At 38.5% G+C, this 23,390-nt stretch overlaps 1 protein-coding gene across 1 annotated transcript in view; it reads left to right on the top strand.

Moving 5' to 3' along the window:
* iars1 (isoleucyl-tRNA synthetase 1) overlaps window positions 1-22,422 on the top strand; it is a 56,429-nt gene extending 34,007 nt beyond the window's left edge. The window contains exons 23-34 of the mRNA XM_078248848.1: window positions 544-665; window positions 3,505-3,607; window positions 3,827-3,910; window positions 8,161-8,335; window positions 10,693-10,805; window positions 14,094-14,189; window positions 16,244-16,420; window positions 16,741-16,861; window positions 17,035-17,160; window positions 17,595-17,735; window positions 18,827-18,979; window positions 21,366-22,422. Coding sequence (XP_078104974.1) covers window positions 544-665; window positions 3,505-3,607; window positions 3,827-3,910; window positions 8,161-8,335; window positions 10,693-10,805; window positions 14,094-14,189; window positions 16,244-16,420; window positions 16,741-16,861; window positions 17,035-17,160; window positions 17,595-17,735; window positions 18,827-18,979; window positions 21,366-21,448 — 1,494 coding nt within the window. The 3' untranslated portion in view covers window positions 21,449-22,422. The remainder of the gene's footprint in view (window positions 1-543; window positions 666-3,504; window positions 3,608-3,826; window positions 3,911-8,160; window positions 8,336-10,692; window positions 10,806-14,093; window positions 14,190-16,243; window positions 16,421-16,740; window positions 16,862-17,034; window positions 17,161-17,594; window positions 17,736-18,826; window positions 18,980-21,365) is intronic.
* The last annotated feature ends 968 nt before the right edge of the window (window positions 22,423-23,390 follow it).

The raw sequence follows: 23,390 nt of genomic DNA, 5'->3' as shown, positions 1-23,390 counted from the left end.
GTTTGAGACCGAGAGAGAAAAGAGATTGTATGGGGGACATTTCTTGTGGTGAGGTTTTGCTTTTGTGTATGCAAGACACAAAGAAATAATGCTGGTGTGTGTGTGTGTGTGTGTGTGTGTGTGTGTGTGTGTGTGTGTGTGCGCATGGCTATGAATTATGCATGAGCAGTAGGAGTTTTTATTTATAACACATTGAAGATGTTTGCATGTGAGGCGGGATGCACACTAAGAGCCAGTTAGCCTAACCCCGATCAATAAGTATCAGCTGTGAGCTACACAAATGAATTAGCCATAGTAGAAATGGAAGAGGATTACATTAGAAGCAACCTCACTCTGGCACAATTGTTTTTGAACTTTTGCACCATTTGAGGGAAAAAAAACCTACAGTAATAATGTGTTTTTTATGCTGATTTTACAGCTGCTTCTGACTTTTAGACCTTTATGTCAGAAAATGTAAATTAACTACATTACAGAACATATAATAATCTTTTTCTCTTTCCTTTTCTCTCATGTCTACTTGCTTTCTTCCCTTCTTCCCCTCAGGCTCCCTTTACACCCTTCATTACAGAGATGATGTACCAGAATCTATGTCACCTCATCGACCCCGCCTCTGTTGAAGAGAAGGACAGCAGCAGCATCCACTATCTCATGCTGCCCCAAGTCAGGTTGGAAAAGTCCTTAAATCAAGTTACAATTCTACAGACATCGACTGCTTTATGCGACTTATATTAAAGACGAATATAGGAAAAAAGTGCCCTCAGAGTTGTAGCTATCGATATTGGCTAAAAGTAGCTGAAAGCGATTGTGATGGTCAATGTGTCACCTGTTTTCCCCCAGCCGCTCTGCACACCTTTTATATATTTTGGCTGAAAAGAGCAAGGCAGAAATTGAGGATGTACGTACTCTTTAAACAGAGTTTCCCACAGTGTCGAGACGCCTGCTGCCTCACCTGAAATACAGGTCGCCTATGCTAACGTTAGAAGAAACCATTACACTTTTGTGAAATGTATGAAGCTTTAGGGAAAACGAGCAGAGGCGCTAATTCACTCAGTAAATGCTACATATTCTAGAAATAAAAATTGATCAGGGAATGCCATGCATCAGGATCTGATTGAGCTCAAAAGGTGACATTGATTGATCATCCCATCGTACTTTCGCGTTGCAGTAATTATTTAGAGCAGCACTTTACAGTAATAATAATAATAAAAATCGACATACGCACAATTCACATCAAATGTCGGGAAAACAGAGAACCTTTCGAGGTCATCTGGTTTAAAAACTGCTGCTCTTCCCACAGAGTCACCCTGCAGCTCACACAGCAAACCCCCTTGTGTTCTCACAGGATATCCACTGCTGATCCAGAGCCTAATCAGTTTCAGCCAGAGTGCCTGGCCTTACCCAATCATATCACACTCTGAACTCCTCAGAGTAGAAGCTTTTGAAGCTCAAGAGTCCACAGTAGTTTCTAGATAACAGTATGGCTTTACAGCAGCTGTTCCTTTTGTGTATTAACCATTTATCCTCTTCATTCTGAAGATACACCACCCCTCTGATTGAATTTTCCATTTTAATATTTAGTAATGTTATTTCTTGAGATTGATTGGTACCGTAGACAAAGATTTGCGGTTGATTAGTTTCTGACCAGATTTTCTGTTCATGAGTCAAATGTAAGGCTCTTTGTTTCTGGGTGATAAAAGTTAATCACAGATGATGCATTTTCCACATTGGTACCATGTTAGTTCCAAGCAACAACCAGGTCATCTGTTATAGAGAGAGACATTGAAATCATTGTGCACAGCCTTCCTCAAGTTCACTGCTATCTTCTCTTAAAGCAGCCTAACCCTGTTTGCATTTTTTTGGGGTAAAACTGTTGATCCCTTCTCTAGTGAGTGATAATAGATTAAGAGAAGTGTTTGTGTACTTTTAGCAGAGAAATACCCACACAAAACTGCACAGGGCCTGTTTTTAAATGTCAGCACTGCATAAGGATATTGCTAAAAAAAATATGATAATTTCATTCATTCAATTCAATTAATTAATTCAATTAATTTTGTAATGCCTGGGAGGAATTTCTAATTGCCCAAACTTAATTGCATCATCTTTAACTACAAAGAAGTTCGGACATGATTAAATATCCATTTGATTTAGCGTAAGGAAAAGAAGTTTGTGTAATGGTTCATATAATCTCCCCTGTCACTCTGGCAACACTCAGTGCTACTGCTTTATTAGCCGCTTGTCCTTCCGCCTGTCGAATGGGAGTACTTCACCCCCCTCCCAAAGGTCATACACCAATCAGGCGGTGGGAAGAGCTGCTCCTCAATCAGCTCATTAAATGATTGGCTGTCCCTGGAGTCCTCTCCACTCTCATTTTACTCCACTGTTGTGTGCACACATGGAGAAGCAGACTGCTCGAGTGAACAAGCATTGTGCACACACACAAAAACACACACAGCGTCTGTGTTCCTGCAGACAGTTAGGGCTAATATCGCAATTATGTGTGATTATCAGTGGCTGTGCAGCTCTAATTTGGATTCAGGGGTGGAAGTCTCAGTGTACTTTATTAGTGGATGCTCCTAAGTTAAACTCTGGCACTGGTGGTTCTGAACTCTGTATTTAGTTAGACGTGTGGTACTGTCCTTGTCACCCTCTATTATTCATTTTCCTCAATAGAATAGCAATTTGAATTTCTAAACCAATGATTAACCAGAATGACGATTGCTGGCTGTGAGTTATGGCAGAAATGCACCTGCGTCCTCTAAGTGTGCCTTGAAATTGTACAGTATTTTACAGCATACAGAATGATTCTCGTAAGAATGTGGGTTGTTTTGAAAGATGTTCCTCTCATCCCCCTAAATTCACTTATTATAAGAAGGCAGTGCGTTCAGGTGGCACCCATTGCAATTTCTAAAGTCTCACATGGTATAGAGTTTCTGATAAAAAAGAAAAGAAAAACAAAGTTCTCTCCTGTATGACCCAAACTGCAGAGTTATGGTTATTCAAACGCTCATACCATGGCATTGTGACTAAGGATCAATAGATTACATTTTTTCAGGGTCGATACTGATTATTATTAATGCAGTAAAAACGGAAACCTTGGTGTCAAAATTTAGAATAACACAGACTCCAACACAAAGCTTACTTTAGATGCCTTTACGCATATGTTAAATAAATACTGCAAAACATAAATTTTACTGCACTTTTCAACCTTTTTTTGAGTGCCTCCATCAAGAAAGAAAGAGAGAGGGAGAGAGAGGGAGCATGCGTATATGAACTTTCTTTGATCGTAAAGCCCAATGTTGCTGTACAATTCCCTGGTGTATCAGTCAAGTGAATGAACTACACTGCAGACTGGATTCTCTGACAGAGTTGACTCCTATAAACGGGTCAAACACAGGTTGAATGCGCATCGGCAGGTCCGTGCTACTGCGTTTGGTGTATGACGTGTGACGCTACTTATGATGTGGTGATTCTTGGATTTTCTTTATTCGTGTTTCTGTTTTTCAGGGAGAGGGTAATTGACAAGCGCATTGAGAGTGCTGTCTCTCAGATGCAGTCTGTGATTGAGCTGGGCCGAGTGATCCGAGACAGGAAGACCCTTCCCGTTAAGGTGAATCATTAATTTTACTCAAAGTGTAAGAGGTACAGTGAAATAAAACTCAAGGAAACATACTATATATCGGCATGATATTAGATAATTGCAGATGTAGCGAGGTCGGCCGATTTAGTAACAAGCAATTGCAGCACAGACAGTTTGTCCACCAAAAAGCACTGACAACTGACACTGGCTGGAGCTATTGACCCACTGTAATGTTGGTTTGTGTTTCAGTACCCATTAAAGGAGGTGGTAGTTATTCATCAGGACCCAGAGGCTCTGGAAGACATTCAGTCCCTGCAGAAATACATCCTGGAAGTAAGTAAACCAAGAGTGCTCATTGGTTGTAGTGTGTGGTAATCTGTCTTGAAGTCGGCTTGGTGAAGTGTTATTTTACCAGTGCTCTGCTTCAAGATGAGAGGTGCATCTTCTTCTCATCTTTCCTTTAAGTGTTTTTATTTTTCTCTGTTTACTATGCTTTGATCAGTGCAAATAAATGTCTAAGTTAAAGGAAAAACATCCTCTAGAACCTTGTTGACACTCCAAAACCGTTTTTTTTGACTTGATAGATGGGATAGAATTTTTAATCCTCAGCTGTAATAAAAATGTCTGTGCTCGGTTCATTTAAAAAGGGGGTGGAGCAGATACCTTTTGATATACTCCCATTTGCCACACATGCAAACTCTTCATCAAATATAGATTCCTCCAGCACACGGAAACATTATAATAATGTGAATGTGTTTGTGTACTTCATAGTCACAATAATATGCATCATTACACATGCAGCTTTTCTAGCTCTCGTTTCAAATATAGAGCCGGCCAACGTTACTGAGTCGTTGCCTTTGTTTGTTTAACTTTCCAGGTAACGTGCTGTGTGTTTTACTATATGAAAACAAAATCATATAGTCAAGGACTGGGTGTTTCCAATGTTAAGTGTCATTTTTGTCAAGTACCATCATCAGTGTATGGTTATGTAACGGAGAGTGCAAATAAATTACAAAAGTTTGTCTGGCCTATTTAGGTGCTGTCCAAGAAACAGGAATAACAAATACTCAGACAGTAGACAGACTAATTGTCATAGCCTTTTAGTGCAGGAAGCCATTAAACTGGCATTATCCCTTTGTCTTTGTCACCAACAAAACTCAAGAAGTCAGTGCTGTTCTACAGCTGACTCTGATAACCGCTATGCTCTTAAGTAAGCTTCAACCTTTCAGATGTTGCTGGAAATGTTGCTACTTTTGTTACCGCTATAGCCATGTGAAGTTTTACTAGATCCCAAACTGAGAAATGACTGATGCGTCTTAGATGGAAAATTGATTCCTTCTTGTTCCCATATGCTACTGACCAGGGAAATTGACACAACATATAGAGATTGAGAATTACGTGGAGAAAGGCTTCTGGTGCACCCTCCTGTTGGATCCCACAAGCTTAATCTTAGTTTGAGCCACTTCTTATCTTTCATTTTTGGTTTCTAGCTTCCCTCCAGTAAACAAGGTTTATTTGATCAGAATTGAGAGAAATTCTATGTCCTGCAGCCCAGGGAAGAACCTTCAATCTCTCTTACTATTGATGTAGTTTCAGTTGAGCTGAGCATTTAAAAGCGTATTATTCTGTAATTATAGTTATTTAACTGGTACATTTATTTTACCACTACTTGAATGTGCACGGATCGGGCACTGACTGGTTGATTTCATGGCTGACTTGCTCTCTGAGTGAAATACATTTTTTGATTGTCTCTTTCAGCACGTCTGGAGCAATTACAGTTTTTAATTTGACTCCTACAGGATGTGACAAAGCATTTAGCTTAACTTGAGACCCCTCAGAATTGCTTTTTCCAATGTATAGAGAAGCGGATACCATCAACATTAAAGGTCCCATGGCATGAACATTTCACTTTATGAAGTTTTTTAACATTAATATGAGTTCCCCTAGCCTGCCTATGGTCCCCCAGTGGCTAGAAATGGTGATAGGTGTAAACCAAGCCCTGGGTATCCTGCTCTGCCTTTGGGAAAATGAACCTCAGATGGACCGATCTGGAATCTTCCCTTTATGTTGCCATAAGGGGAAAGGTTACCTCCTCTTTCTCTGCTTTGCCTGCCACCCACAGCTGCCCAGAGAATTTGGCCCGCCCATGAGGCAATAGAGCTACAACCGTGGCCACAAGCTGGTCAAGGCCACACCCCCACCCTCCACGTTGCCCCGCCTCCTCCTAAATAGCATTTAAAGCTACAGACAGAAATTGCACATCCTAAGGAAAGCTTAGGGACTGGCTCGTAGTGGCTGTAATTCTGCACCAAGGCTAAATTTCAGGAAAGAGACTTCAGATACAGTACTAGAAAATGCATTTCCTGCAGAAAATGCATGGGAATGCTGAATAGCTGAATTGCTAAAGCTAAACTGGATGAATAGCTTAAATCCGTAAGAAGAAGTTGAAGTAGTGATAATAGTTGAAAAAGTTTAAATCGTTTTAATAAGTATGAATTTCCTTAAAAAGTTAAAAGCTTGCTAAACTGAACTGTTGGCTTTAAATTGAATAATGACAAAAGATGTCGAACATTCTGAGGTCTGAGTTTATTTTCTAACTGAAGTCACAAATGCAGAAATATGAAACAAATTGTATGAAAAATATTAAAGCTCAAATGCATTGCACTGCACTGCTGAAAAATCTGGAAAATTGCCAGAGTTGGAAGTGAAACTGCATTACCTAAGTGAAGAGCTAAAATATATTGTTAGAAAAGCTTGAAGCTGAACTGTAATACTGTCAAAGATGAAAGTTGAAATGAATTGTCTGAAAAGGCTGAAAGAAGAAATACTTGCACAGATCGAAAAAGCATCAATCTAGCTGAGATGAGAAGTGAAATATATTGCGTGAAAAGAAGGGGGCTGAACAAGAGGTAAGAGAGAAGGGACTTCCAATTGCTACTATTGTGTTAATCTTTGATCTGTAATTACCACACCTGCTGATGCTAATGAGTGAGACCCAGTGTGTGTGTATGTGTGTGTGTGTGTGTGTGTGTGTGTGCGCGCGTGCGTGTGTGTGTCTCTCTCTGTGTGTGTGTGTGTGTGTGTGTGTGTGTGTGTGTGTGTGCATATATGTGTGTGTGTGTGTGTGTGTGTGCGTGTGTGTGCATGTTTGTGCCACATGCACACAAACTGCCACCTGTGCCACACAGCAGCTTTCAAAGACACTGACAGCAAGCTCTCAAATAAAGGTTCAGACTGCCAAAACGATAAGGGGTAGTTAAATGACGTCATCCTGAGCACCACAAGGCCTTTGTGAACGTATCGGTATAAAATTCATGTGGATAAACTTAAAAATGTGGGCATATCAGCGATTTAAAAAGTGGTTTGCTCTGCATTTCGCTCGGAAATGTGGAGAATGTTAAACAGGGCAGCGAATGGAGGAAGGTGTGGGACTCTTGTCATTTGGAAGCTCAACGAGCCAAAAGTAAAAGGCGTATCACAAAACTGAGCACATTGCCTGAAACTAGACAAAAATACCTATGTTTTGATGTATAAATTGTGTATGACAAGTAGATATTGTAGGCGTGAGAGCAATTTATAAATAATTTATAAAATAAATATAAAATTTTTTCAAGGCTCGGTGCTCTGGCTATGACATCATCAACTCTAGCTCGCGCAATACACACTCATTATAAACGCAAAAAAAATCCTGAAATGATCACTAAACTTAAACAGCTTTTTCACAAAAACTGTAAAAGATATCAAACTGAATAGCCGGATAGCTGAATATTTTGTGAACACTTTAAAGTTTGTTTGGCGTCTGTAGGTGAAAGTATGAAGGAGCTGAACATTTTGGGAGCGGAAGAAGATTTTAAGGATTTGAAGCATGCTCTCATTGACTTCAATGTTAAAAAAAAAGTGTTAAAAAGCTTAATATTTTAAAAAGTATAAATAGTAGAAAAAACGTTGAAGTCCCATCATTAGCTGAAAGAGCTGAACATTTTAAAAGTTGAATGGTTTTAATAGCCGAACGTATGCAGAAGTTACGGAGAGCCAAAAAATGTACGGAATAATAAAAATGGCCAAACAGAATAACAATAGTTGGAATGCTACTGAATCAGCATTCCCACTAATAAAGAACAGGATAACAATAGTTGGAATGCTATTGAACAGCATTCCCACTAATAAAGAACAGGATAACAATAGTTAGGAATGCTGAATCAGAATCACAGTTTAATAAATGCAAACAGTGTTAATGTAACTGACATATATGTTAAGTCTTACATTGCATTTGGTTGGGGTGGAGATATGTTGGGTGCAGGACGAGCATTGTAAAGTACTGAACAAATTCAGTTGGATCACTTAACATTCATTATCATAACGTAATTTTATGCATCATTTAATTTCACTTTGGTTAGTTTTGCATTGCACATTAGTTTCATTTTAGTTGATTTGTTTCATTTTTTTGAATTACTTGTTTTTATCAACTGTAATAACCCTGGTGACTGGCACTCATCAGTATACTTGGGATATTAACACAGGAAGCTACAAGACGGTGACTTGTTTTTTAAGACATAGGCTGTCTCTTTTTTTCCATCCTCCAGGAGCTTAATGTGCGAAAGTTGACGATGTCAACAGACAAGGACAAGTACAGCATCCGTCTGAGAGCCGAGCCAGACCACATGGTGCTGGGCAAGAGACTAAAGGGGGCCTTCAAAGCTATCACTGCTTCTATCAAGGAGCTCACCAGCGAACAGCTAGAGGCCTTCCAGAAGACAGGTATTGCTGTTTGTGGCTGTCTGGTTGTGTGTGCAAAAAAATCTGTGATTTTAAAAAATTCCACTCATGCAAAGGAAATTACATCCCAGAAATCTTTTTTGTATTCATTTTTCACCAAGTACTTGTGTTCTGTATACACATGAACACACATACCAACGACTTTTGTTTACCAAATAGTTAATTAGTAAAGAGAAGTAGGTTAGTGTTAGGATGTACACACAACTACACAATTGCTGTGTTTAAATCATATTTCTTTCACCAAAAACTCTACTATGAATCCTTTCAATGAAGTTGAGTACAGACAGACGGCCAGTTTATCCTCAGAAAGCGAACCCTAACCCCTCTATAACTATAATCAGAGTTTGAGTACCGATCAAAGCAGTGCAAGGTATCTTGTCTCTCCAATTATAGAAAGACGAAGAGAGGCCCTAGAGTCTCTGGGGAAGGAATCAGTGGAGGTCAGCTGGGCTGTGGGAACTTAACATTTCCAATCACTCAGATGTTTGAAGTCTAGCCAATTGGTAGGAAAGAAGGATGAGCGATGGCAGGAAAGCGATAGTTGTGGTACAGGGTGGTAAAGAATTATGGAGAAAGGTAACACACAGATGAAAATGTGCACAGCGGTACCAAGTAACATTTCACTGACTTGTGATCACAGGTGAGATGCACTGTAATATTTGTGTGTACTGTACAAACCCTGCTTTTAAGATGCTTAACTGTGTTTTTGTTTAAAAGGAATGGTTCAACACAGTATTAAGCTACAGCTAGCAGGCAGTTTGAGTATCTTAGCACAGAGACAGAGTGGAAGCAGGGGGGAAACGGTTAGCCTGGCTCTGTTCCAGGGTAACAAAATCAGGAGAAAGGATGGAAAAAAAGTTGGAATAAAAAAACAAAATAAACATCTGTTAACAAATCAGTCAGTTGGTGGAAGGTACTCTACTGTCTGTGAAGCAGTCTCTGAAATAATTTATCTACAGAAAGCTACCAGCATACACCAGCAGTTGAGAGTCCACTTTTAACCTTTTGAGCAATTTCTAGCTTTTCAAAAACCCTTTTTAGCCTTGAAGGGTGGCAGTTTGGCTAGAAACTGATTGTGCGTTCATGGCCATTGGTTGTATTACTCATTATTCCTTACCATTACCTTTTGATCCCATCATTTTGACAGGGAAGAAGAAAAGAGGTTAAGAGAAAAGGGGGGAAAGAGCAAAGAAGCTGGGAGGGACACAGGAAATCAAAGCATGGAAATCTAGGATTAGAGAGAAACGGAGTGACTGTTTCACCCAGCCTCTGGGTGTGGAGAAGTAAAGAGGAGAGGAGAACACGGTCACGGTTCTTAGTCAGAACACAGATGTGGGTAATTGCTGCCACTGGCAAATTGGAAATATAAACCTGACTAGATTGGATTGGCTGTATTATTTTAAAGCTCAGATATCGTGTGAATGTGACCAGGAAGACTGCAATGTAAGGAATCTCAAAAATGCAAGCAAACACTGGTCCAGACCCCAGCTAATTCAAAACAAAGCCTCGGCCTGCATGCGAGTTAAGAGAGCACTTTATTCAGCATGATAGGATGTAATTAAAACCATTTCTAGAATCCTTCTCAAGAGACGGAACAGCAAAATAAAGACACATTTCACACAATTAGTTGGCAATTCATTCAAATTTAATAAGGAGAATAGTGGGGCACTAAATAGTTCATCATCACATTTGCATTAAAGTCTGTTGTCAGTCAGCATTGATTTAATCATAATGGGCATCAATATAAATTATTTTCATCCTCTCAGCTTACTGGTGGTATTTAAGATTTTCACAGGAACACATCTGAAAATGAGTGTTATACGTGTCTAGTTTAATTATTATATTATTTACTTTAATTATAATTTAGTGACGTAAGTGATCTGACGTGAGTGATCTGAAGTGGTAAAATGTTACCAGTTCCACACAGTTCAGACATGTCACTCAACATCCAACTGACTTTGTAGCAAACCATTTTTCGTGTAGGCTCTACCACATCATTTTGTCCTACATGATCGTTGCTGAGAGTATCCCAATCCAAGAGGAAAATCTTGTGGTTGCAAACTCTTTTAATGAGTGTATATCAAATATGGTTTGACTCATTTTCTCCTGGCCCCCTGGTGAATTTTGTATGGACTGTATAATGTATAGTTGTTTAGCTATACAGTCTGATTATGATGAGACACAATAGGGTTCCATGGTGTGGAGTTCCACATGAACAGCATATGTACACTGTTTTTCTATGAACTGATCAATGTTATAGTATGCTGCCATATAACACTGTTTATATGTTTAGGTTAATTACCACAACTGACTAATTCATATTGTTTTGGTTAACTAAGGATCCATTAAGGTGGATGGTCATGAGCTTCATGAGGAGGACCTGAGGCTCATGTACACCTTTGACCAAAGCTCTGGCTCAGCAGCACAGTATGAAGCACACTCTGATGCACAGGTATAAAAAATGATTTTGTGGACAAACATAGCTTCCCTGTAAAGGAATAAAGTGTGTAGTGTGTTTGCAAGACAATATTGGGCTCCTCCTGACAGGACTGCTTAAGAATAGATGGGCCTCCACTGTGAAAAGTGGAAGATCAAAAAAATATGATTTCTCTGCAAAGTTTTAGACATAAATGTGTGTGTGCCAGTTTCTGTTCAATTTTGTACAGAAAATGGGAAGAGTCTAACAAAAGTTTAACAAGAAAGTTCTTCTCTTTAATAATGCATTTTTATTTCTAAGTGCCAGTTTTTAAGAGACTATAAAAACAACCTTTTATTAAAGCAATAGTTTGACATTTTGGAAATACGCTTATATGCTTTCTTGCTGAGAGTTAGATGAGAATATCGATTCCACTCTTATATCTGTATGGGAAATGAGAAGCTACCGCTAAAGCTTATTAAATAACACAAAATCTTGTTTATTCTGTACAACAACCGAAGTGTAGCAACATCTCGTTGTGGATTTACAAGGGGGTTATTTTCTTGACCCAGAGCATAGACTTGAGTGCCAGAGTGATTGGGTGGTGGAAAGTCCCACCCATACACCCGCCCAACCAATCGTGAGTCAATCACAGCTGTCAATCATGACGTTTCACTCTGTTTTTATAGCATCAAATAACTAATAAAAAACAAACTTATCAGAAAAATGAACATTTGAACAAACATCAGCGAGATCAGAACTACCTAAAATGACCGAAACCGTCATTGAGGAAAGAGACGTGTTCTTTGACTTTTTAGTTTGGCCCATGTCCCATCCACTAACATGGAGTGGGTGGGATTTATGACATATACTGCAGCCAGCCACCAGGGGGCGATTGAGACTGCCTAGGCGAGAACCACACAGCAGCTCCGCAACTCCGTAAGCGACCATTGTATCACTTTTGGATCAGAGCCAACTCTAAGAGCGGAGATGCTCTGGGTTCTCCACACGGTGACGAGACACCAGTCCTATAATGCGAATTAGGAAATCGGGGAATTGTTTCAGACGATGTTTCCGGACTCTGACATCTGATGTTTACTTTCTTTTCTTTTTTTTTACGTTGTGATATAGGTCTTAAATTTCATTCATAGTGGTCTTAAAAATATCTTAAAAAGTCTTAAATTTGACTTGGTAAAACCTGCAGAAACTCTGTATTTAGAGTACAGGCATGAGGGTGATATCGTTTTCATCTAACTCTCAGCAAGAAAGAGAATAAACGTATTACCCAAAATGTGATGCTGTTCCTGGGACCTGGTAGCAGTCGCATCCTTTTATTTATTTTTTATTTTCTTTTTTTAAAGATTATTTTTTTGGCCATTTTTAGGCCTTTATTTGGATAGGACAATTTAGACTTGAAAGGGGAGAGAGAAGGGGAACGGAGTCGAACCTGCGGCCGCTGCGTTGGATGCCAGCTCTACCAAGTGAGCTAACCAGGGGCCCGCATCCCGTTATTTTGAAGAAATATATTTTGATTTTAGTTTGTCTAGTTGGTTTGATGTTTTAAATTATTACTATTATTATTATTACATTATTCTCTTAACTATAAAATATTTTGTATCTATCTTTTCTTAAACTTGCTGCACCAATGCTTGTGGATAGTATCTCACATACCTTGTCATTATTGACAGGTCATTTGTGTACTCTTATTACACAAAGGGTAATGAATAATTTGCAAATTTTAGTCACTTGTTAAAACACATCAAAAGGTATAGAAATACACACACATACTCACACAGAGTACCCTCTCTCCTTACTGCTACATTACTATACTATAGATTGAGCTGCAAAGTGTAATGTAACCTGATTTAAAAAACATAAATGCTTCTCCGCTGCTGGTCCTGCACCAAGCTGCTGTATACTGTAAATGCATTTATTTGTCTTTACTGTGCAAGCTTGATGTATGAAATAATTTCACAGCTAAGTGGAAACCAGCATGTATGTGTTTCCCACAGGCCCTCTCTAATCAGTGCTCCTCCAACTGTATACACACCACATGGCTGCACCTTAATACCAGTTTACTGAGCTGGCTTTTTAATTCTCTCTGCTACTCTCACTCGCTCGCACTGACTTTCCAGCTCCCATCTCTCTGTTTCTCTGTTCTTTCTCTCTCATATTCTTTTTTTCATTTGCTTTCGTGTACTTTTCTCTGTCACCCTGTCATCCCTTTCCCTCCTTCCCTTGGTAAAGTGTTCGGGGCAGGCAGCAGCTTAGCCTTACACAGCATGATACTCATTTCACTTTAGCGACTCACACAAACTACAATATTGTCATTATTGGTGCTTGGTTGGTTGGTTATTTTTTTATTACTTTTACATAAATATAAATGTAAGGCAGATTTATCTCATGAATGTTGCTCTCTGGATTTGACCCGGCCTTTTTAACTGTGTTGTTTGTAGTGCTGGTCTGACCGAGTCTGGTTACTCAGTGACTACAGTAAACTCGAAGGTCTTTATGCCATGTGAAATTCTGTCACTCTCTGCTACTATTCTGTCAAATGCATATTGCAATAATTGTGGGCTGTACGTGATTAGAGTACAACCTGTCAACATTAAAGTGTTGCTGCCAGGAGCACACAGTGCAGTTTGTTGTTACAGTAACAGAAAAATATTTAATTCATACCTTAACTTCATCATTATGGCTCGGAAGTCAACAAGGTTTTTCGTGTTTAGTGTGCCAGCCTAGAATTGGCTAATTTACATACTTAGTTGATTGATAAAAGAATTTTAAATAATTTCAAAATAAAGTATGGAGTAAAAAATACTTTTCTTTGTCCAAATATTAAAACTTAATGTCCTGATGAAAACATGTATATTTGTGCTCAAATACATACTGAATCATCCTGGTTTGCCCCTACTTATTTGTCAGAACCCTATTGAAATTGGTATTTTATTTAATGATTGCTAGTGATTAATCATCAGGAATCCATACATTTGGTATTTAAACACTTTATATAAAGGATAACATATATGACGTACGAATATGAGGTTATGAAAATTAAGTAGTGCTGCACAATATCTAAAAAAAAGTTATCGGCGTCGCAACTTTTTTCTGTGTCAACTTGCGCGATAAACACATCACGAATGATTGCGATATACTGCACTCGGGGATTTTTGGAGTTGAAAGAGAGCATCAGTAGTAAACTGCACTTTAAAATGTAACTATCATTGTTTTTATTGGTGCCATTAGTCTTTGGAAACATCAGGTCTGTGATCACTTTTATGATCAGTTCAATATGTAGCTTAAAACCCTGTCCTTGTCCTTTAGGTCCTGGTGCTGCTGGATGTCACCCCGGACCAGTCCATGATGGATGAAGGCGTTGCCCGAGAGGTCATCAACCGCATTCAGAAACTACGCAAGAAGGTGGGACAATTATTTCAGGAGCACTACTAGAGTGACACATAACACACTACTAGTGAATTTTACAATCCAGTGTCTAATGAATAGGATATGACATATTAAACCGTTTGCCAACCCATGTAATCAGGGCTGTGCCAGGTCGAGCATAACATGCCGCTGAGGCAGTTTGAGGAGTTGTTCTGGAAGACAAAATACCCTTAAAAATATCTTTACCACACACCCCTTCCTCCTCATATATTTTGATCAATATAGTAGAGTTAAAAGATTTAAATGTATCGTTTGAGTGATTCATTAAATGTGTCCACCCATCTCATTATTATTTATGCATTGGAACATGTGGAAAAAATCTTTTTGCTAATGAAAGCGAAATAGAGGAGTCAAATAATAATAATAATAATAATTTTATTTTAAGTTATAAAGTGGAATTGTAGAGTATAAAGTTTCATATCACTTTTCACACTCCATTTTAATTATCATTATGATCATTTATTGGTGCATTCAGTTATATTTTTGACTTGTCAGTTTCGGGGTTCCATACTGGACCATCGGCCAGACAAAAAAGTATGATTTGATGATTTGATAATTTGATTGTGTTGTGCTGTAGGAAAAGATTTTTTACTCTTTTCTGACATTTTATAGACTAAACTTCGAATTGATTTATTGAAATGAAAATAATCGTTAGTTGCAGCCCTACAATGTAGACCAAGCATAGAAAATTTGCTGTATTATTTTGTTACATTTCCCCCCCTTTGATCACCCTGTGCTCCCCCCTTCCTCTTTATGTCCCATGCTAATTTTGTCAGGGCAGTTTTGAAATCTTTCCACTGCAGCGTCACAGTTAGAAGTTTCTCCATCATAAGGCAGGCTTAATGGAAGCTTAATTACAGTCTGGCCCCTTTCAGATTCTAATGTTGGAGCTTTGAAGTGGTTTGGGGAGTAAAGACGGATTAGCCAACAGCCCCTTGTTTTCACAAGCAACAAACTGTTTTTTCCGTCCCCCTATAGCAGTGGTGTGCACTGGCTTTCGGCCAGGCTAAATTCCTCCAGTTATTTCAAACTGAGATCTGTTAGGAATTTTCCACCCCGGGGATGGGAATTAATTTTTAACAATTCTTTGACATGTTTGGTAGTAGTTTGTGGGTGTGCATGCAAGTCTTTATCAGTGTTTGCGTGGATATTTGTGTGTTAGAAACAGAGGTCAGCAGTTCCTTTTTGTTATTGGACTGCTCACAAACTGAAGATCTCTGTTGTTCTGACCCCCCCCACACACACACACACACACACACACACACACACACACTGTGCTAGGTGCGGTCAGTACCTTGACTTGGCAGGAAAAGCCTATAAACCTTCCCATATTGATTGACTGCTCATGTATCTAGCTAATGCTATTCTCTGCCCTTGAGCTACATACTGCAGAGTGTGTGTGTGTGTGTGTGTGTGTGTGTGTGTGTGTGTGTGTGTGTACTATACAGTCAATATATGTGTGTATGGCTGTGCACACTGCAGATTAGGATAAGATCAATGTGTTTGAATGTGTCAAGGTTAGAGGAAGCTGTCAGCACACAATGCCAAAATAGACAGGCTTCCAAAAAAAATCTCCCATTTTCTCTACTGCCTTTATTTGTTCCTGACTTTTTTAATCCCCACCCTCTCTTTTTTTGGCCACCCTTCCATTTTGTTCATCCCATCCTCCCTTCTTTCTTGCAGGTGATTGTGTCTTCCCGATATTATTTTCTTATAGAGGAGAAAAAAGCTTTGACAGGAATAACTTGTCGCGAAATTGTGATTCTTTGCGTCCTCCTTGGCAATCATTTGTTTTAATCAGATAACAGGTTTTTCTATTATGGTGCATCGTTGTTTGAAGAGCTATTCAAGCAGTACTATTAGCATATTTCCTCACTTATGGTTCCTGATGTATTTTAGCTATTTTGCTGGTGAATCTTTTTGTCTTTTCTTTTTTTTTTTTTTACTACTTTGTTTCTGAAAAATGCTGTGCTTGGTATTTGTTTACATATGAAAACCCACGACCTGTCTCTCAATCTCTTGTCTCACAGGGTCATTTGGTGCCATCAGATGAGATAACTGTGTACTACCGCTGCCAGCCAGAGGGGGAGTACTTGGGCTCTGTGATCCAGGCTCACACTGACTTTATCCTGGCTACCACCAAGGCTCCACTGTTGCCCTTTCCTGTCCCCAAGACTGCCAGCGTCATCATAGAAGAAAAGACTCAGGTATGACAGGACACTTCAGGGCAAGCAGGATAATTGTTCGCTGTACTATGATACAAGTTCAGTTTAACAGGCAGCTTGTTGTGTACCACAGCCTTTCAACATTTTTGAAACATGCTGGTAACAGACAATGTGTAAGTGTGAGTGATACCAAAAGTTTCCTCTAAGTGGTTCCTATATTACCACTCTGAATATGTGTGTTACAAGTCACAATTAGATTTTTAGTTTAAAGAACATAAAAAGTCAGCACGTCTTTCTCTCTTTGCCTATGTCATACTCTAGTAATACTTTTTTTTTTATACAATTTTTTGTTGTTGTTGCAGCTGAAGGGCTCAGACTTGGAGTTAACCATAGTAAAGGGATCTTCCGCCCCTCGGCCTCCTCTAAATGGACCAGCTTGCACCTATGTGAACGTCAGGGTGAAGGTCAACAACAAAGAACAAGGTAGCACATGGGTTGGTCGTTAAACCGTTTATCTGTCAATAGAAGTTGCTTTTAGGTTATTTTACATTTTTGGGGAAATTGAACATCTGCTTATAGTGGAGATAATAGGATATGTACCACACCATTCTTCCTTATCTTATCTGCAATTCCTGTCCGACTGGTTTCTTGTTCAGAGGGGGTGGTGCTGTTGGAGAACCCCAAAGGGGATAACCGACTTGACTTGGACAAGCTGAAGAGAATGTGCAGCGGCATCTTTGGAACAAATAACACCCAGCTCAGATTCTTCAACGGCGGGACTGGTGAGAACTGGTTCTGGCCCCTCAGAAAGACTTAAATGCAACGAATCACTGTTATGGTAGAAACATCTGCCATCTCATATTATTTGAGTGACTGTGGGTCATCTACAGCCACCTTCTTGCTACATCCTCATGTAAAGACTAAAGTAACTAACCTTTACTGTTGTAGCATTTTTTTTAATGATTGTAGTTAACTATGGAGCCTGTAAAATGTTCTCAATGATATACAGTATAACTGGTGTAGCATCATTGAATAAACTCCTGCAAATGTAGGTTAAGCATTTAAGCCGACGAGCTAACCCTATCAAAGTTAGCTAGCTACAACTGTAATGCTACTTTGTCTGATGATTTACTCAGTTTAGCGCCTCCATAGTAACCCAGATGAAATTCTAAAACTCCTCTGTGTGCTTGTGTGTGCATTTGTGTGTTTATTACAGAGTTGACTAGCAAAATGGACCTTCAGGCTTTGAGCGGTAAAACTTTGTCAGTGACTTCAGGCTCTTCCTCCCCTGGCCCCACCACCGACACCCTCCTGTGTCCTTATGTAAACCTGCTGCTCTGCAATGCACAACCAGCTGGTGAGATATTCTCACACACACACACACACACACACACACACACACACACACACACACATTTACTGTACATACAGCCATGCACAGATGATAAGTCCTTCAGTCCTTCTCGCTGTTATAAGGCTGCCATTACTCTTTTGAATTATAATCAATAAATCTTTTACAAAAGCTTTATTTAACTTAATGCATGGAGCATCATAGCTCCAACAGATCAGACCCTTTGCTTTAGACGCACTGATCACAGTCTGACCCAGACACTGTACATTTCTCAATAGTTCTAAGTGGAAAAAATACTGCGATCTTTTACTGAAGTTATATTATATAAGTTATATTAGCAATACCACTATACAGAAATCACAAATTAAACTCCTGCATTCATGTTTAAGATGGAGCTAAATTTAAAGGAATAGTTAGACATTGGGGAAAATAATTATTGTATGCCTGTTGTTTCACTGTTCACTGTGTCATCTGGCCTCAAAACAAATTCCCACTTGGAAAAAAGATTGATGTATTGATTGATTGATTGTTTATTTTGCTTTCTTGCTCTAGATCTATGCTTCCATCTCTGCCAGCTGTTTTTAGTCTATTATATTTACCATACGGGAAAAAAATAGAATGTGTTTTTCCCAAAATGTCAAACTATTCCTTTAATCTTCATATTTTACAGGTTGATCATATGTTTTGTGTATAAAATCTGAATCTGTACAGCAACTAGGAACTGTAGCTGTTAAATAAATGTGCTTAGTTATTTTCCACCTCCAAATACACTCATTGTGTGTTCCACTCTGTTCATTATACTGAAGGCAATGTACCATAATCCAGTTTTATCCTTTAAGTCATTCACACTCAAACCCCTCACCTTGCCCCTTTGACCCTACTTCTATCAATTGATCAGCCTGGCTCCCTCTCTCTACCTTTCTTTTTGATTTATCATTCCTTCTCTCTGTCTTCTTCCCTTTTCCCATGGCTTAGGATTGTTACCTTTCCAGGACTTGTAAACAAGCTTCACTAACAAGCCAATCATTTCTTAATTTGTAAAGGAAATAAAGTCTGTCTGGTTCATTTTTCTGCAACACTCTTCCTATCTCCTTCAGAGGGCCAGACAGGAGAGGTGGGCACCCTCCTGGTGGTGAACCCAGTGGGCCAAAATGGGCTCGACTACTCAGGCCTGCTATCTGAGGCTGCCAAAGTTTTCGGCCTCCGCGGCAGACGGCTCAAACTCTACCTGGACCAGGACCTCACTGAGGGTAAGAGGAAAAGATGATGGCTATCATATTGACTTTAGCATCCACTTAGAAGACTTTTAAACGGATTTTAAGGCAATTAATTATCGGCGGTGAGGGGAAAATCTGATTTGATAGTTCTTACCTTCATCATCTCATGTCATTGATAATAAAAGTAGTTTAGAGAGTGGGTTTTTTATTATGTTTTAATTCCTGGCTAAGAGAAAAATGTCTACTTCTGTCAGCTGGCAAATGTTTTTTTTTAATCTCAGTTTGTTAAAATCAGCTTAAGCTAATAAAGCCATATTATTTATTTAAATGTTTTTTGCGGTCAAAGACAAATATAAGATTTACTTCACAAATTGGGGCCCACATGCAAAACATGCAAGTGACAGTAACTTTGTAGCTGCGTATGCTGTGAGAGTGTTGTCTCAGCAGAAGCAATTCACACGTCTTTACTTGAATAACAATAAACATCTTGAATCTTGAGATACTATAAATATCACTTATACTTTACCAACATGCATTTCAGTTCTGTGGCCTGCAACATAGGTTACATTTAAAATGAATTACATGCTAGAGGAAGGTCAGATGTCTTGTTATCCATAAGTGAACAGGTATGGAGCTAAATCAGGGCCAAATGTTTTGTTAATTTGAAAAAATATATATATAGTTGAAAAACTAAAGCTTGAAATTGAATATTTAAGTTTTGGTCTAAAACTTGAAAAATAAAACCATGTATGCAAACTAAAAATAAGTGTACCAATTTTTCTTTCAGTTTGAATAAAATTATTTTGAATAAATTGTTAATTTTCATTTTTCACTTTTATATATGTTTTCAGTTCCACATTTCATGTTTTCAGATTCAAAACTTATTTTTTTATGGCTTCAACTCTTTTTTTCAGTTTCAGACTTTTGGCCCTGATTTTGCGTAGGGGGCGTGGCTTCAACTCAGAGGGGCGTGGAATTATGAGTGACAGCCTAACAAAGAAGGCAGAAGACTCTCCTCAGTCATGTTGCCTTCAGGAAATTGTGTTACTGCAAGAACTATGACTGAATGCTTTCTATCCACCATATACATGTGATTTTTTTGTCATTCTGACAAACAGAGGTTAACAAAGACACTACACGTTAAAGTCCAAAAACTTGAGCTGGACACTGAAATTAGTGTAAAAACACCAGCTAGTGTGAAGCTGACATTAGTTAATGCTAACTTTAGTGCTATCGATACTTCATTTCCACCTTTGTCCAGCTGTCCACCTATTTTCCCTTTATGTGTTAATGACAAAAAAATGCCACTGCGGGGATAATGTCCCAAAGTATCTATTCAAAAATGCTAATATCTTTCACGTCTTACCTGTGCGCTGGCGCCAGGGTTGCCTTGGCGGAGCGGATGCCATGCTGACAGCCGAGTGAATACTGTGGTGCATACATTCAAAGTCGTACGTGGAAGTGGGAGAAATCATTGTTCCTGCTGAACTGCACAATCTGGCACAGTTTATTGCTCTTATAGTGTAATTGGTACCACGTGTTGTCCAAAACAGTTTTTGAAATGGAACTTTGTCACTAGCATCAGTTTGTTTAGTAAAAATCACATGTATATGGTGGATAGAAAGCATTCAGTCATAGTTCTCGCAGTAACACAATTTCCTGAAGGCAACATGACTGAGGAGTCTTCTGCCTTCTTTGTTAGGCTGTCACTCATAATTCCACGCCCCTCTGAGTTGAAGCCACGCCCCCTACGCAAAATCGGGGCCAAAAGTCTGAAACTGAAAAAAACTGATCTGAAACTGAAAAAAAGATTTGAAGCCGTTAAAAAAAAATATAAGTTTTGAATCTGAAAACATGAAATGTGGAACTGAAAACAAATATAATAGTGAAAAATGAAAATGAATAATTTATTCAAAATAATTCCAGAATTTAATCTAAATTTTATTCAAACTGAAAGAAAAATTGGTACACTTATTTTTAGTTTGAATACATGGCTTTATTTTTTAAGGTTTTAGACCAAAACTTAAATTTTCAATTTCAAGCTTTAGTTTTTCAACTATATATATTTTTTTCAAATTACCAAAACATTTGGCCCTGATTTAGCTCCATAAACAGGTCAGTGAGTAACTGGCTATGGTATGCTGGCACAATTTGGATGCAGTAAAGTTGTGCATTATAGTGAAAACTTTGCAGCACATTCCTTTCAGAAGTGTTTTTTTCTTCATATTTTTGTATCTTTTTTTAATGATCTCATTTAAATAAACTAAGCTGACCTCCCAATTTGAGCAGCTTAAGATCTTTGGAGTGTTTTAAAAAAAACTTTTCTTTTGTGATTGCTTAAATGTTTTTCCGCATTTAATTTTAGCCATAAATATAAACAAACATACTTTGTAACTGTTTGTTTCTCTATGCTTTTCAGAGCTGCCAGCTGATTCATCAGTAAAATCATTAGACACCAAAACTCTGTTTGTGAGAGTTCTTCCAACAACTGCCGAAGCATAAATCCAGAGAAGACCTCTTTTGGAACATTTGTCTTAGATGTCTCACAGGTTCCCTGAATTAAGTTTTTTACCAGTAAAATCCCACCAATAACCCCTTTGATGCACAGTGGATTTATGTCATTTGTTTAGATGTTTTTTTGGAAATCCTGATGCAATGCAGGCTTGTCTGTGAAGTTTACAACTGTTAATCCATAGAGTCACTATCACCCATGTCTTGAAATATGTGAAGACGTCTTCAGGCACAAAATGAGCCTGCCGAAAGAGTTCTTGAGATTTGTATTGCAATGTATTCCAAGATGTGAGGATAGCTCTTATTATTCATCATATTTAGCCAAGACTTACAGTACTGTTGTCCCTGAGACAGTTTCTTTCCCTCGTACGGTCTTTAATTTGTCACCAATTATAAGTGACAGTTGCTAGGCTATATTTATTCTGGAAGGAGAGGAGATTTGCATAATATCTACACTAGAAAGTTGATGCGCTTCAAGAACAGAATGATTGTTCATACACAACAGTTGAATAGACCCGCCTGATAGATGTATAAGTGTGCTCATGGAAATTGGGAATTGTCTGAAGGAGGGAAAGAAATGCCAAAATAAAGATTGCAGGGACCTGTCTAGCCATCAGTATAACCAATGGATGTTTTGTCTTTATTATGCTAATGCTAAAAATTATGCAAGCTACTTCTCTTCAAGGCTTACTTGAGGTGAGCTTAGTCCAGAGTAATTATTGCTGTGGTTCATAATCGGGGAACCAATTTGGCCTATTGTGCTTATACACACTTTTGAATTTCACAGATAAACCTGCTCTGTTCATTGCATTGAGGATTTGACTATTGTAAAGGCATTTAAAAGGTGAAATGGATTTCCGGGCTGCTGTACCTTAAGGACAAAAAGGTTCTCTAATAAAAAGAGAAAGAAATCTATAATGTACTATATTAAGTGGCAAATTGAATAAATCAAAGGTGACTAATAATCAGCATGTTTTTTTTTTTCTTTCTTACTGCTCACTCAAACCTCTGTATGACATGGGACACATCAAGTCTGTGACTGACTTAGCTGCAGATATGAAAAAATGTGTGTGCCTTTTTTCATCTGGTTGCCTGAGCCATTTTGACTGACTCATGGTACTTTAACTTCAAGGTCAAGGAACAAATACAACAAAGGGGTTAAATATGCCTTCAGCGGCAGTAAATTAATTTAAAGGAATAGTTTGACAATTTGGTTTGATTATTCGCTTTCTTGCCGAGAGTTAGATGAGAAGATCAATACCACTCTCAATCTGCAGAGTGGTATCTATCTTCTCACCTAACTCGGCTAGAAAGTGAAAAAGCGTATTTTCCAAAATGTCGAACAATCCCTTCAAAATAATGTGTGCAGTACAACTGAACAGCCAGTTTTTCCTTTTGTAAAATAATTTAGACTTGTCAAAATTCATGTTGAAAAAGAAGCTACTGTGAGAAGATGAATTGTCGTTTACTGGTAGAAATGAGGCCACTTGACACTGGTCCTAGGTTTTCCTGGTTTCTGAATAAATCAGCCTCAACAAAGCAGCAAATCAATATTTTACCCAATGTAAAAATACCACATGATGGTACTATTTTCCCTAACTAGAGGATCTTATTCTAAGTGACCTGAGGATTCTTAGTTTCAACTGATAGTGTGCACTGTGCTCTTTCTAGTTTTAGGTTTGAGTGATGAAAAGCTACTGTTTAATATTATGTTCAGGCTGTGGCTGACCCAGTAAGAAGCTGGCCATGGATAAAATAATTAATCATCCACTGGGTCATTCAGCTCCATTTGTTGTAACGGTGCCTCAGTTCTAGTTTTTAGTTGTAGCAGCATGTCTGAACAGGGGATTCGCTGTAGACATGATTTGAATTCAGTCACTTAAAAACTATAAAAATGTTAACAGAACTTTTGACAAGAATACAAAGGTGCGGT

Source organism: Sander vitreus, chromosome 4 (assembly GCF_031162955.1).
Source record: "Sander vitreus isolate 19-12246 chromosome 4, sanVit1, whole genome shotgun sequence".
In the NCBI taxonomy this organism is placed as follows: Eukaryota; Metazoa; Chordata; class Actinopteri; order Perciformes; family Percidae; genus Sander; species Sander vitreus.
The sequence above is the reverse complement of the archived record's forward strand: the minus strand, read 5'-3'. Positions and strand labels throughout refer to the sequence as shown.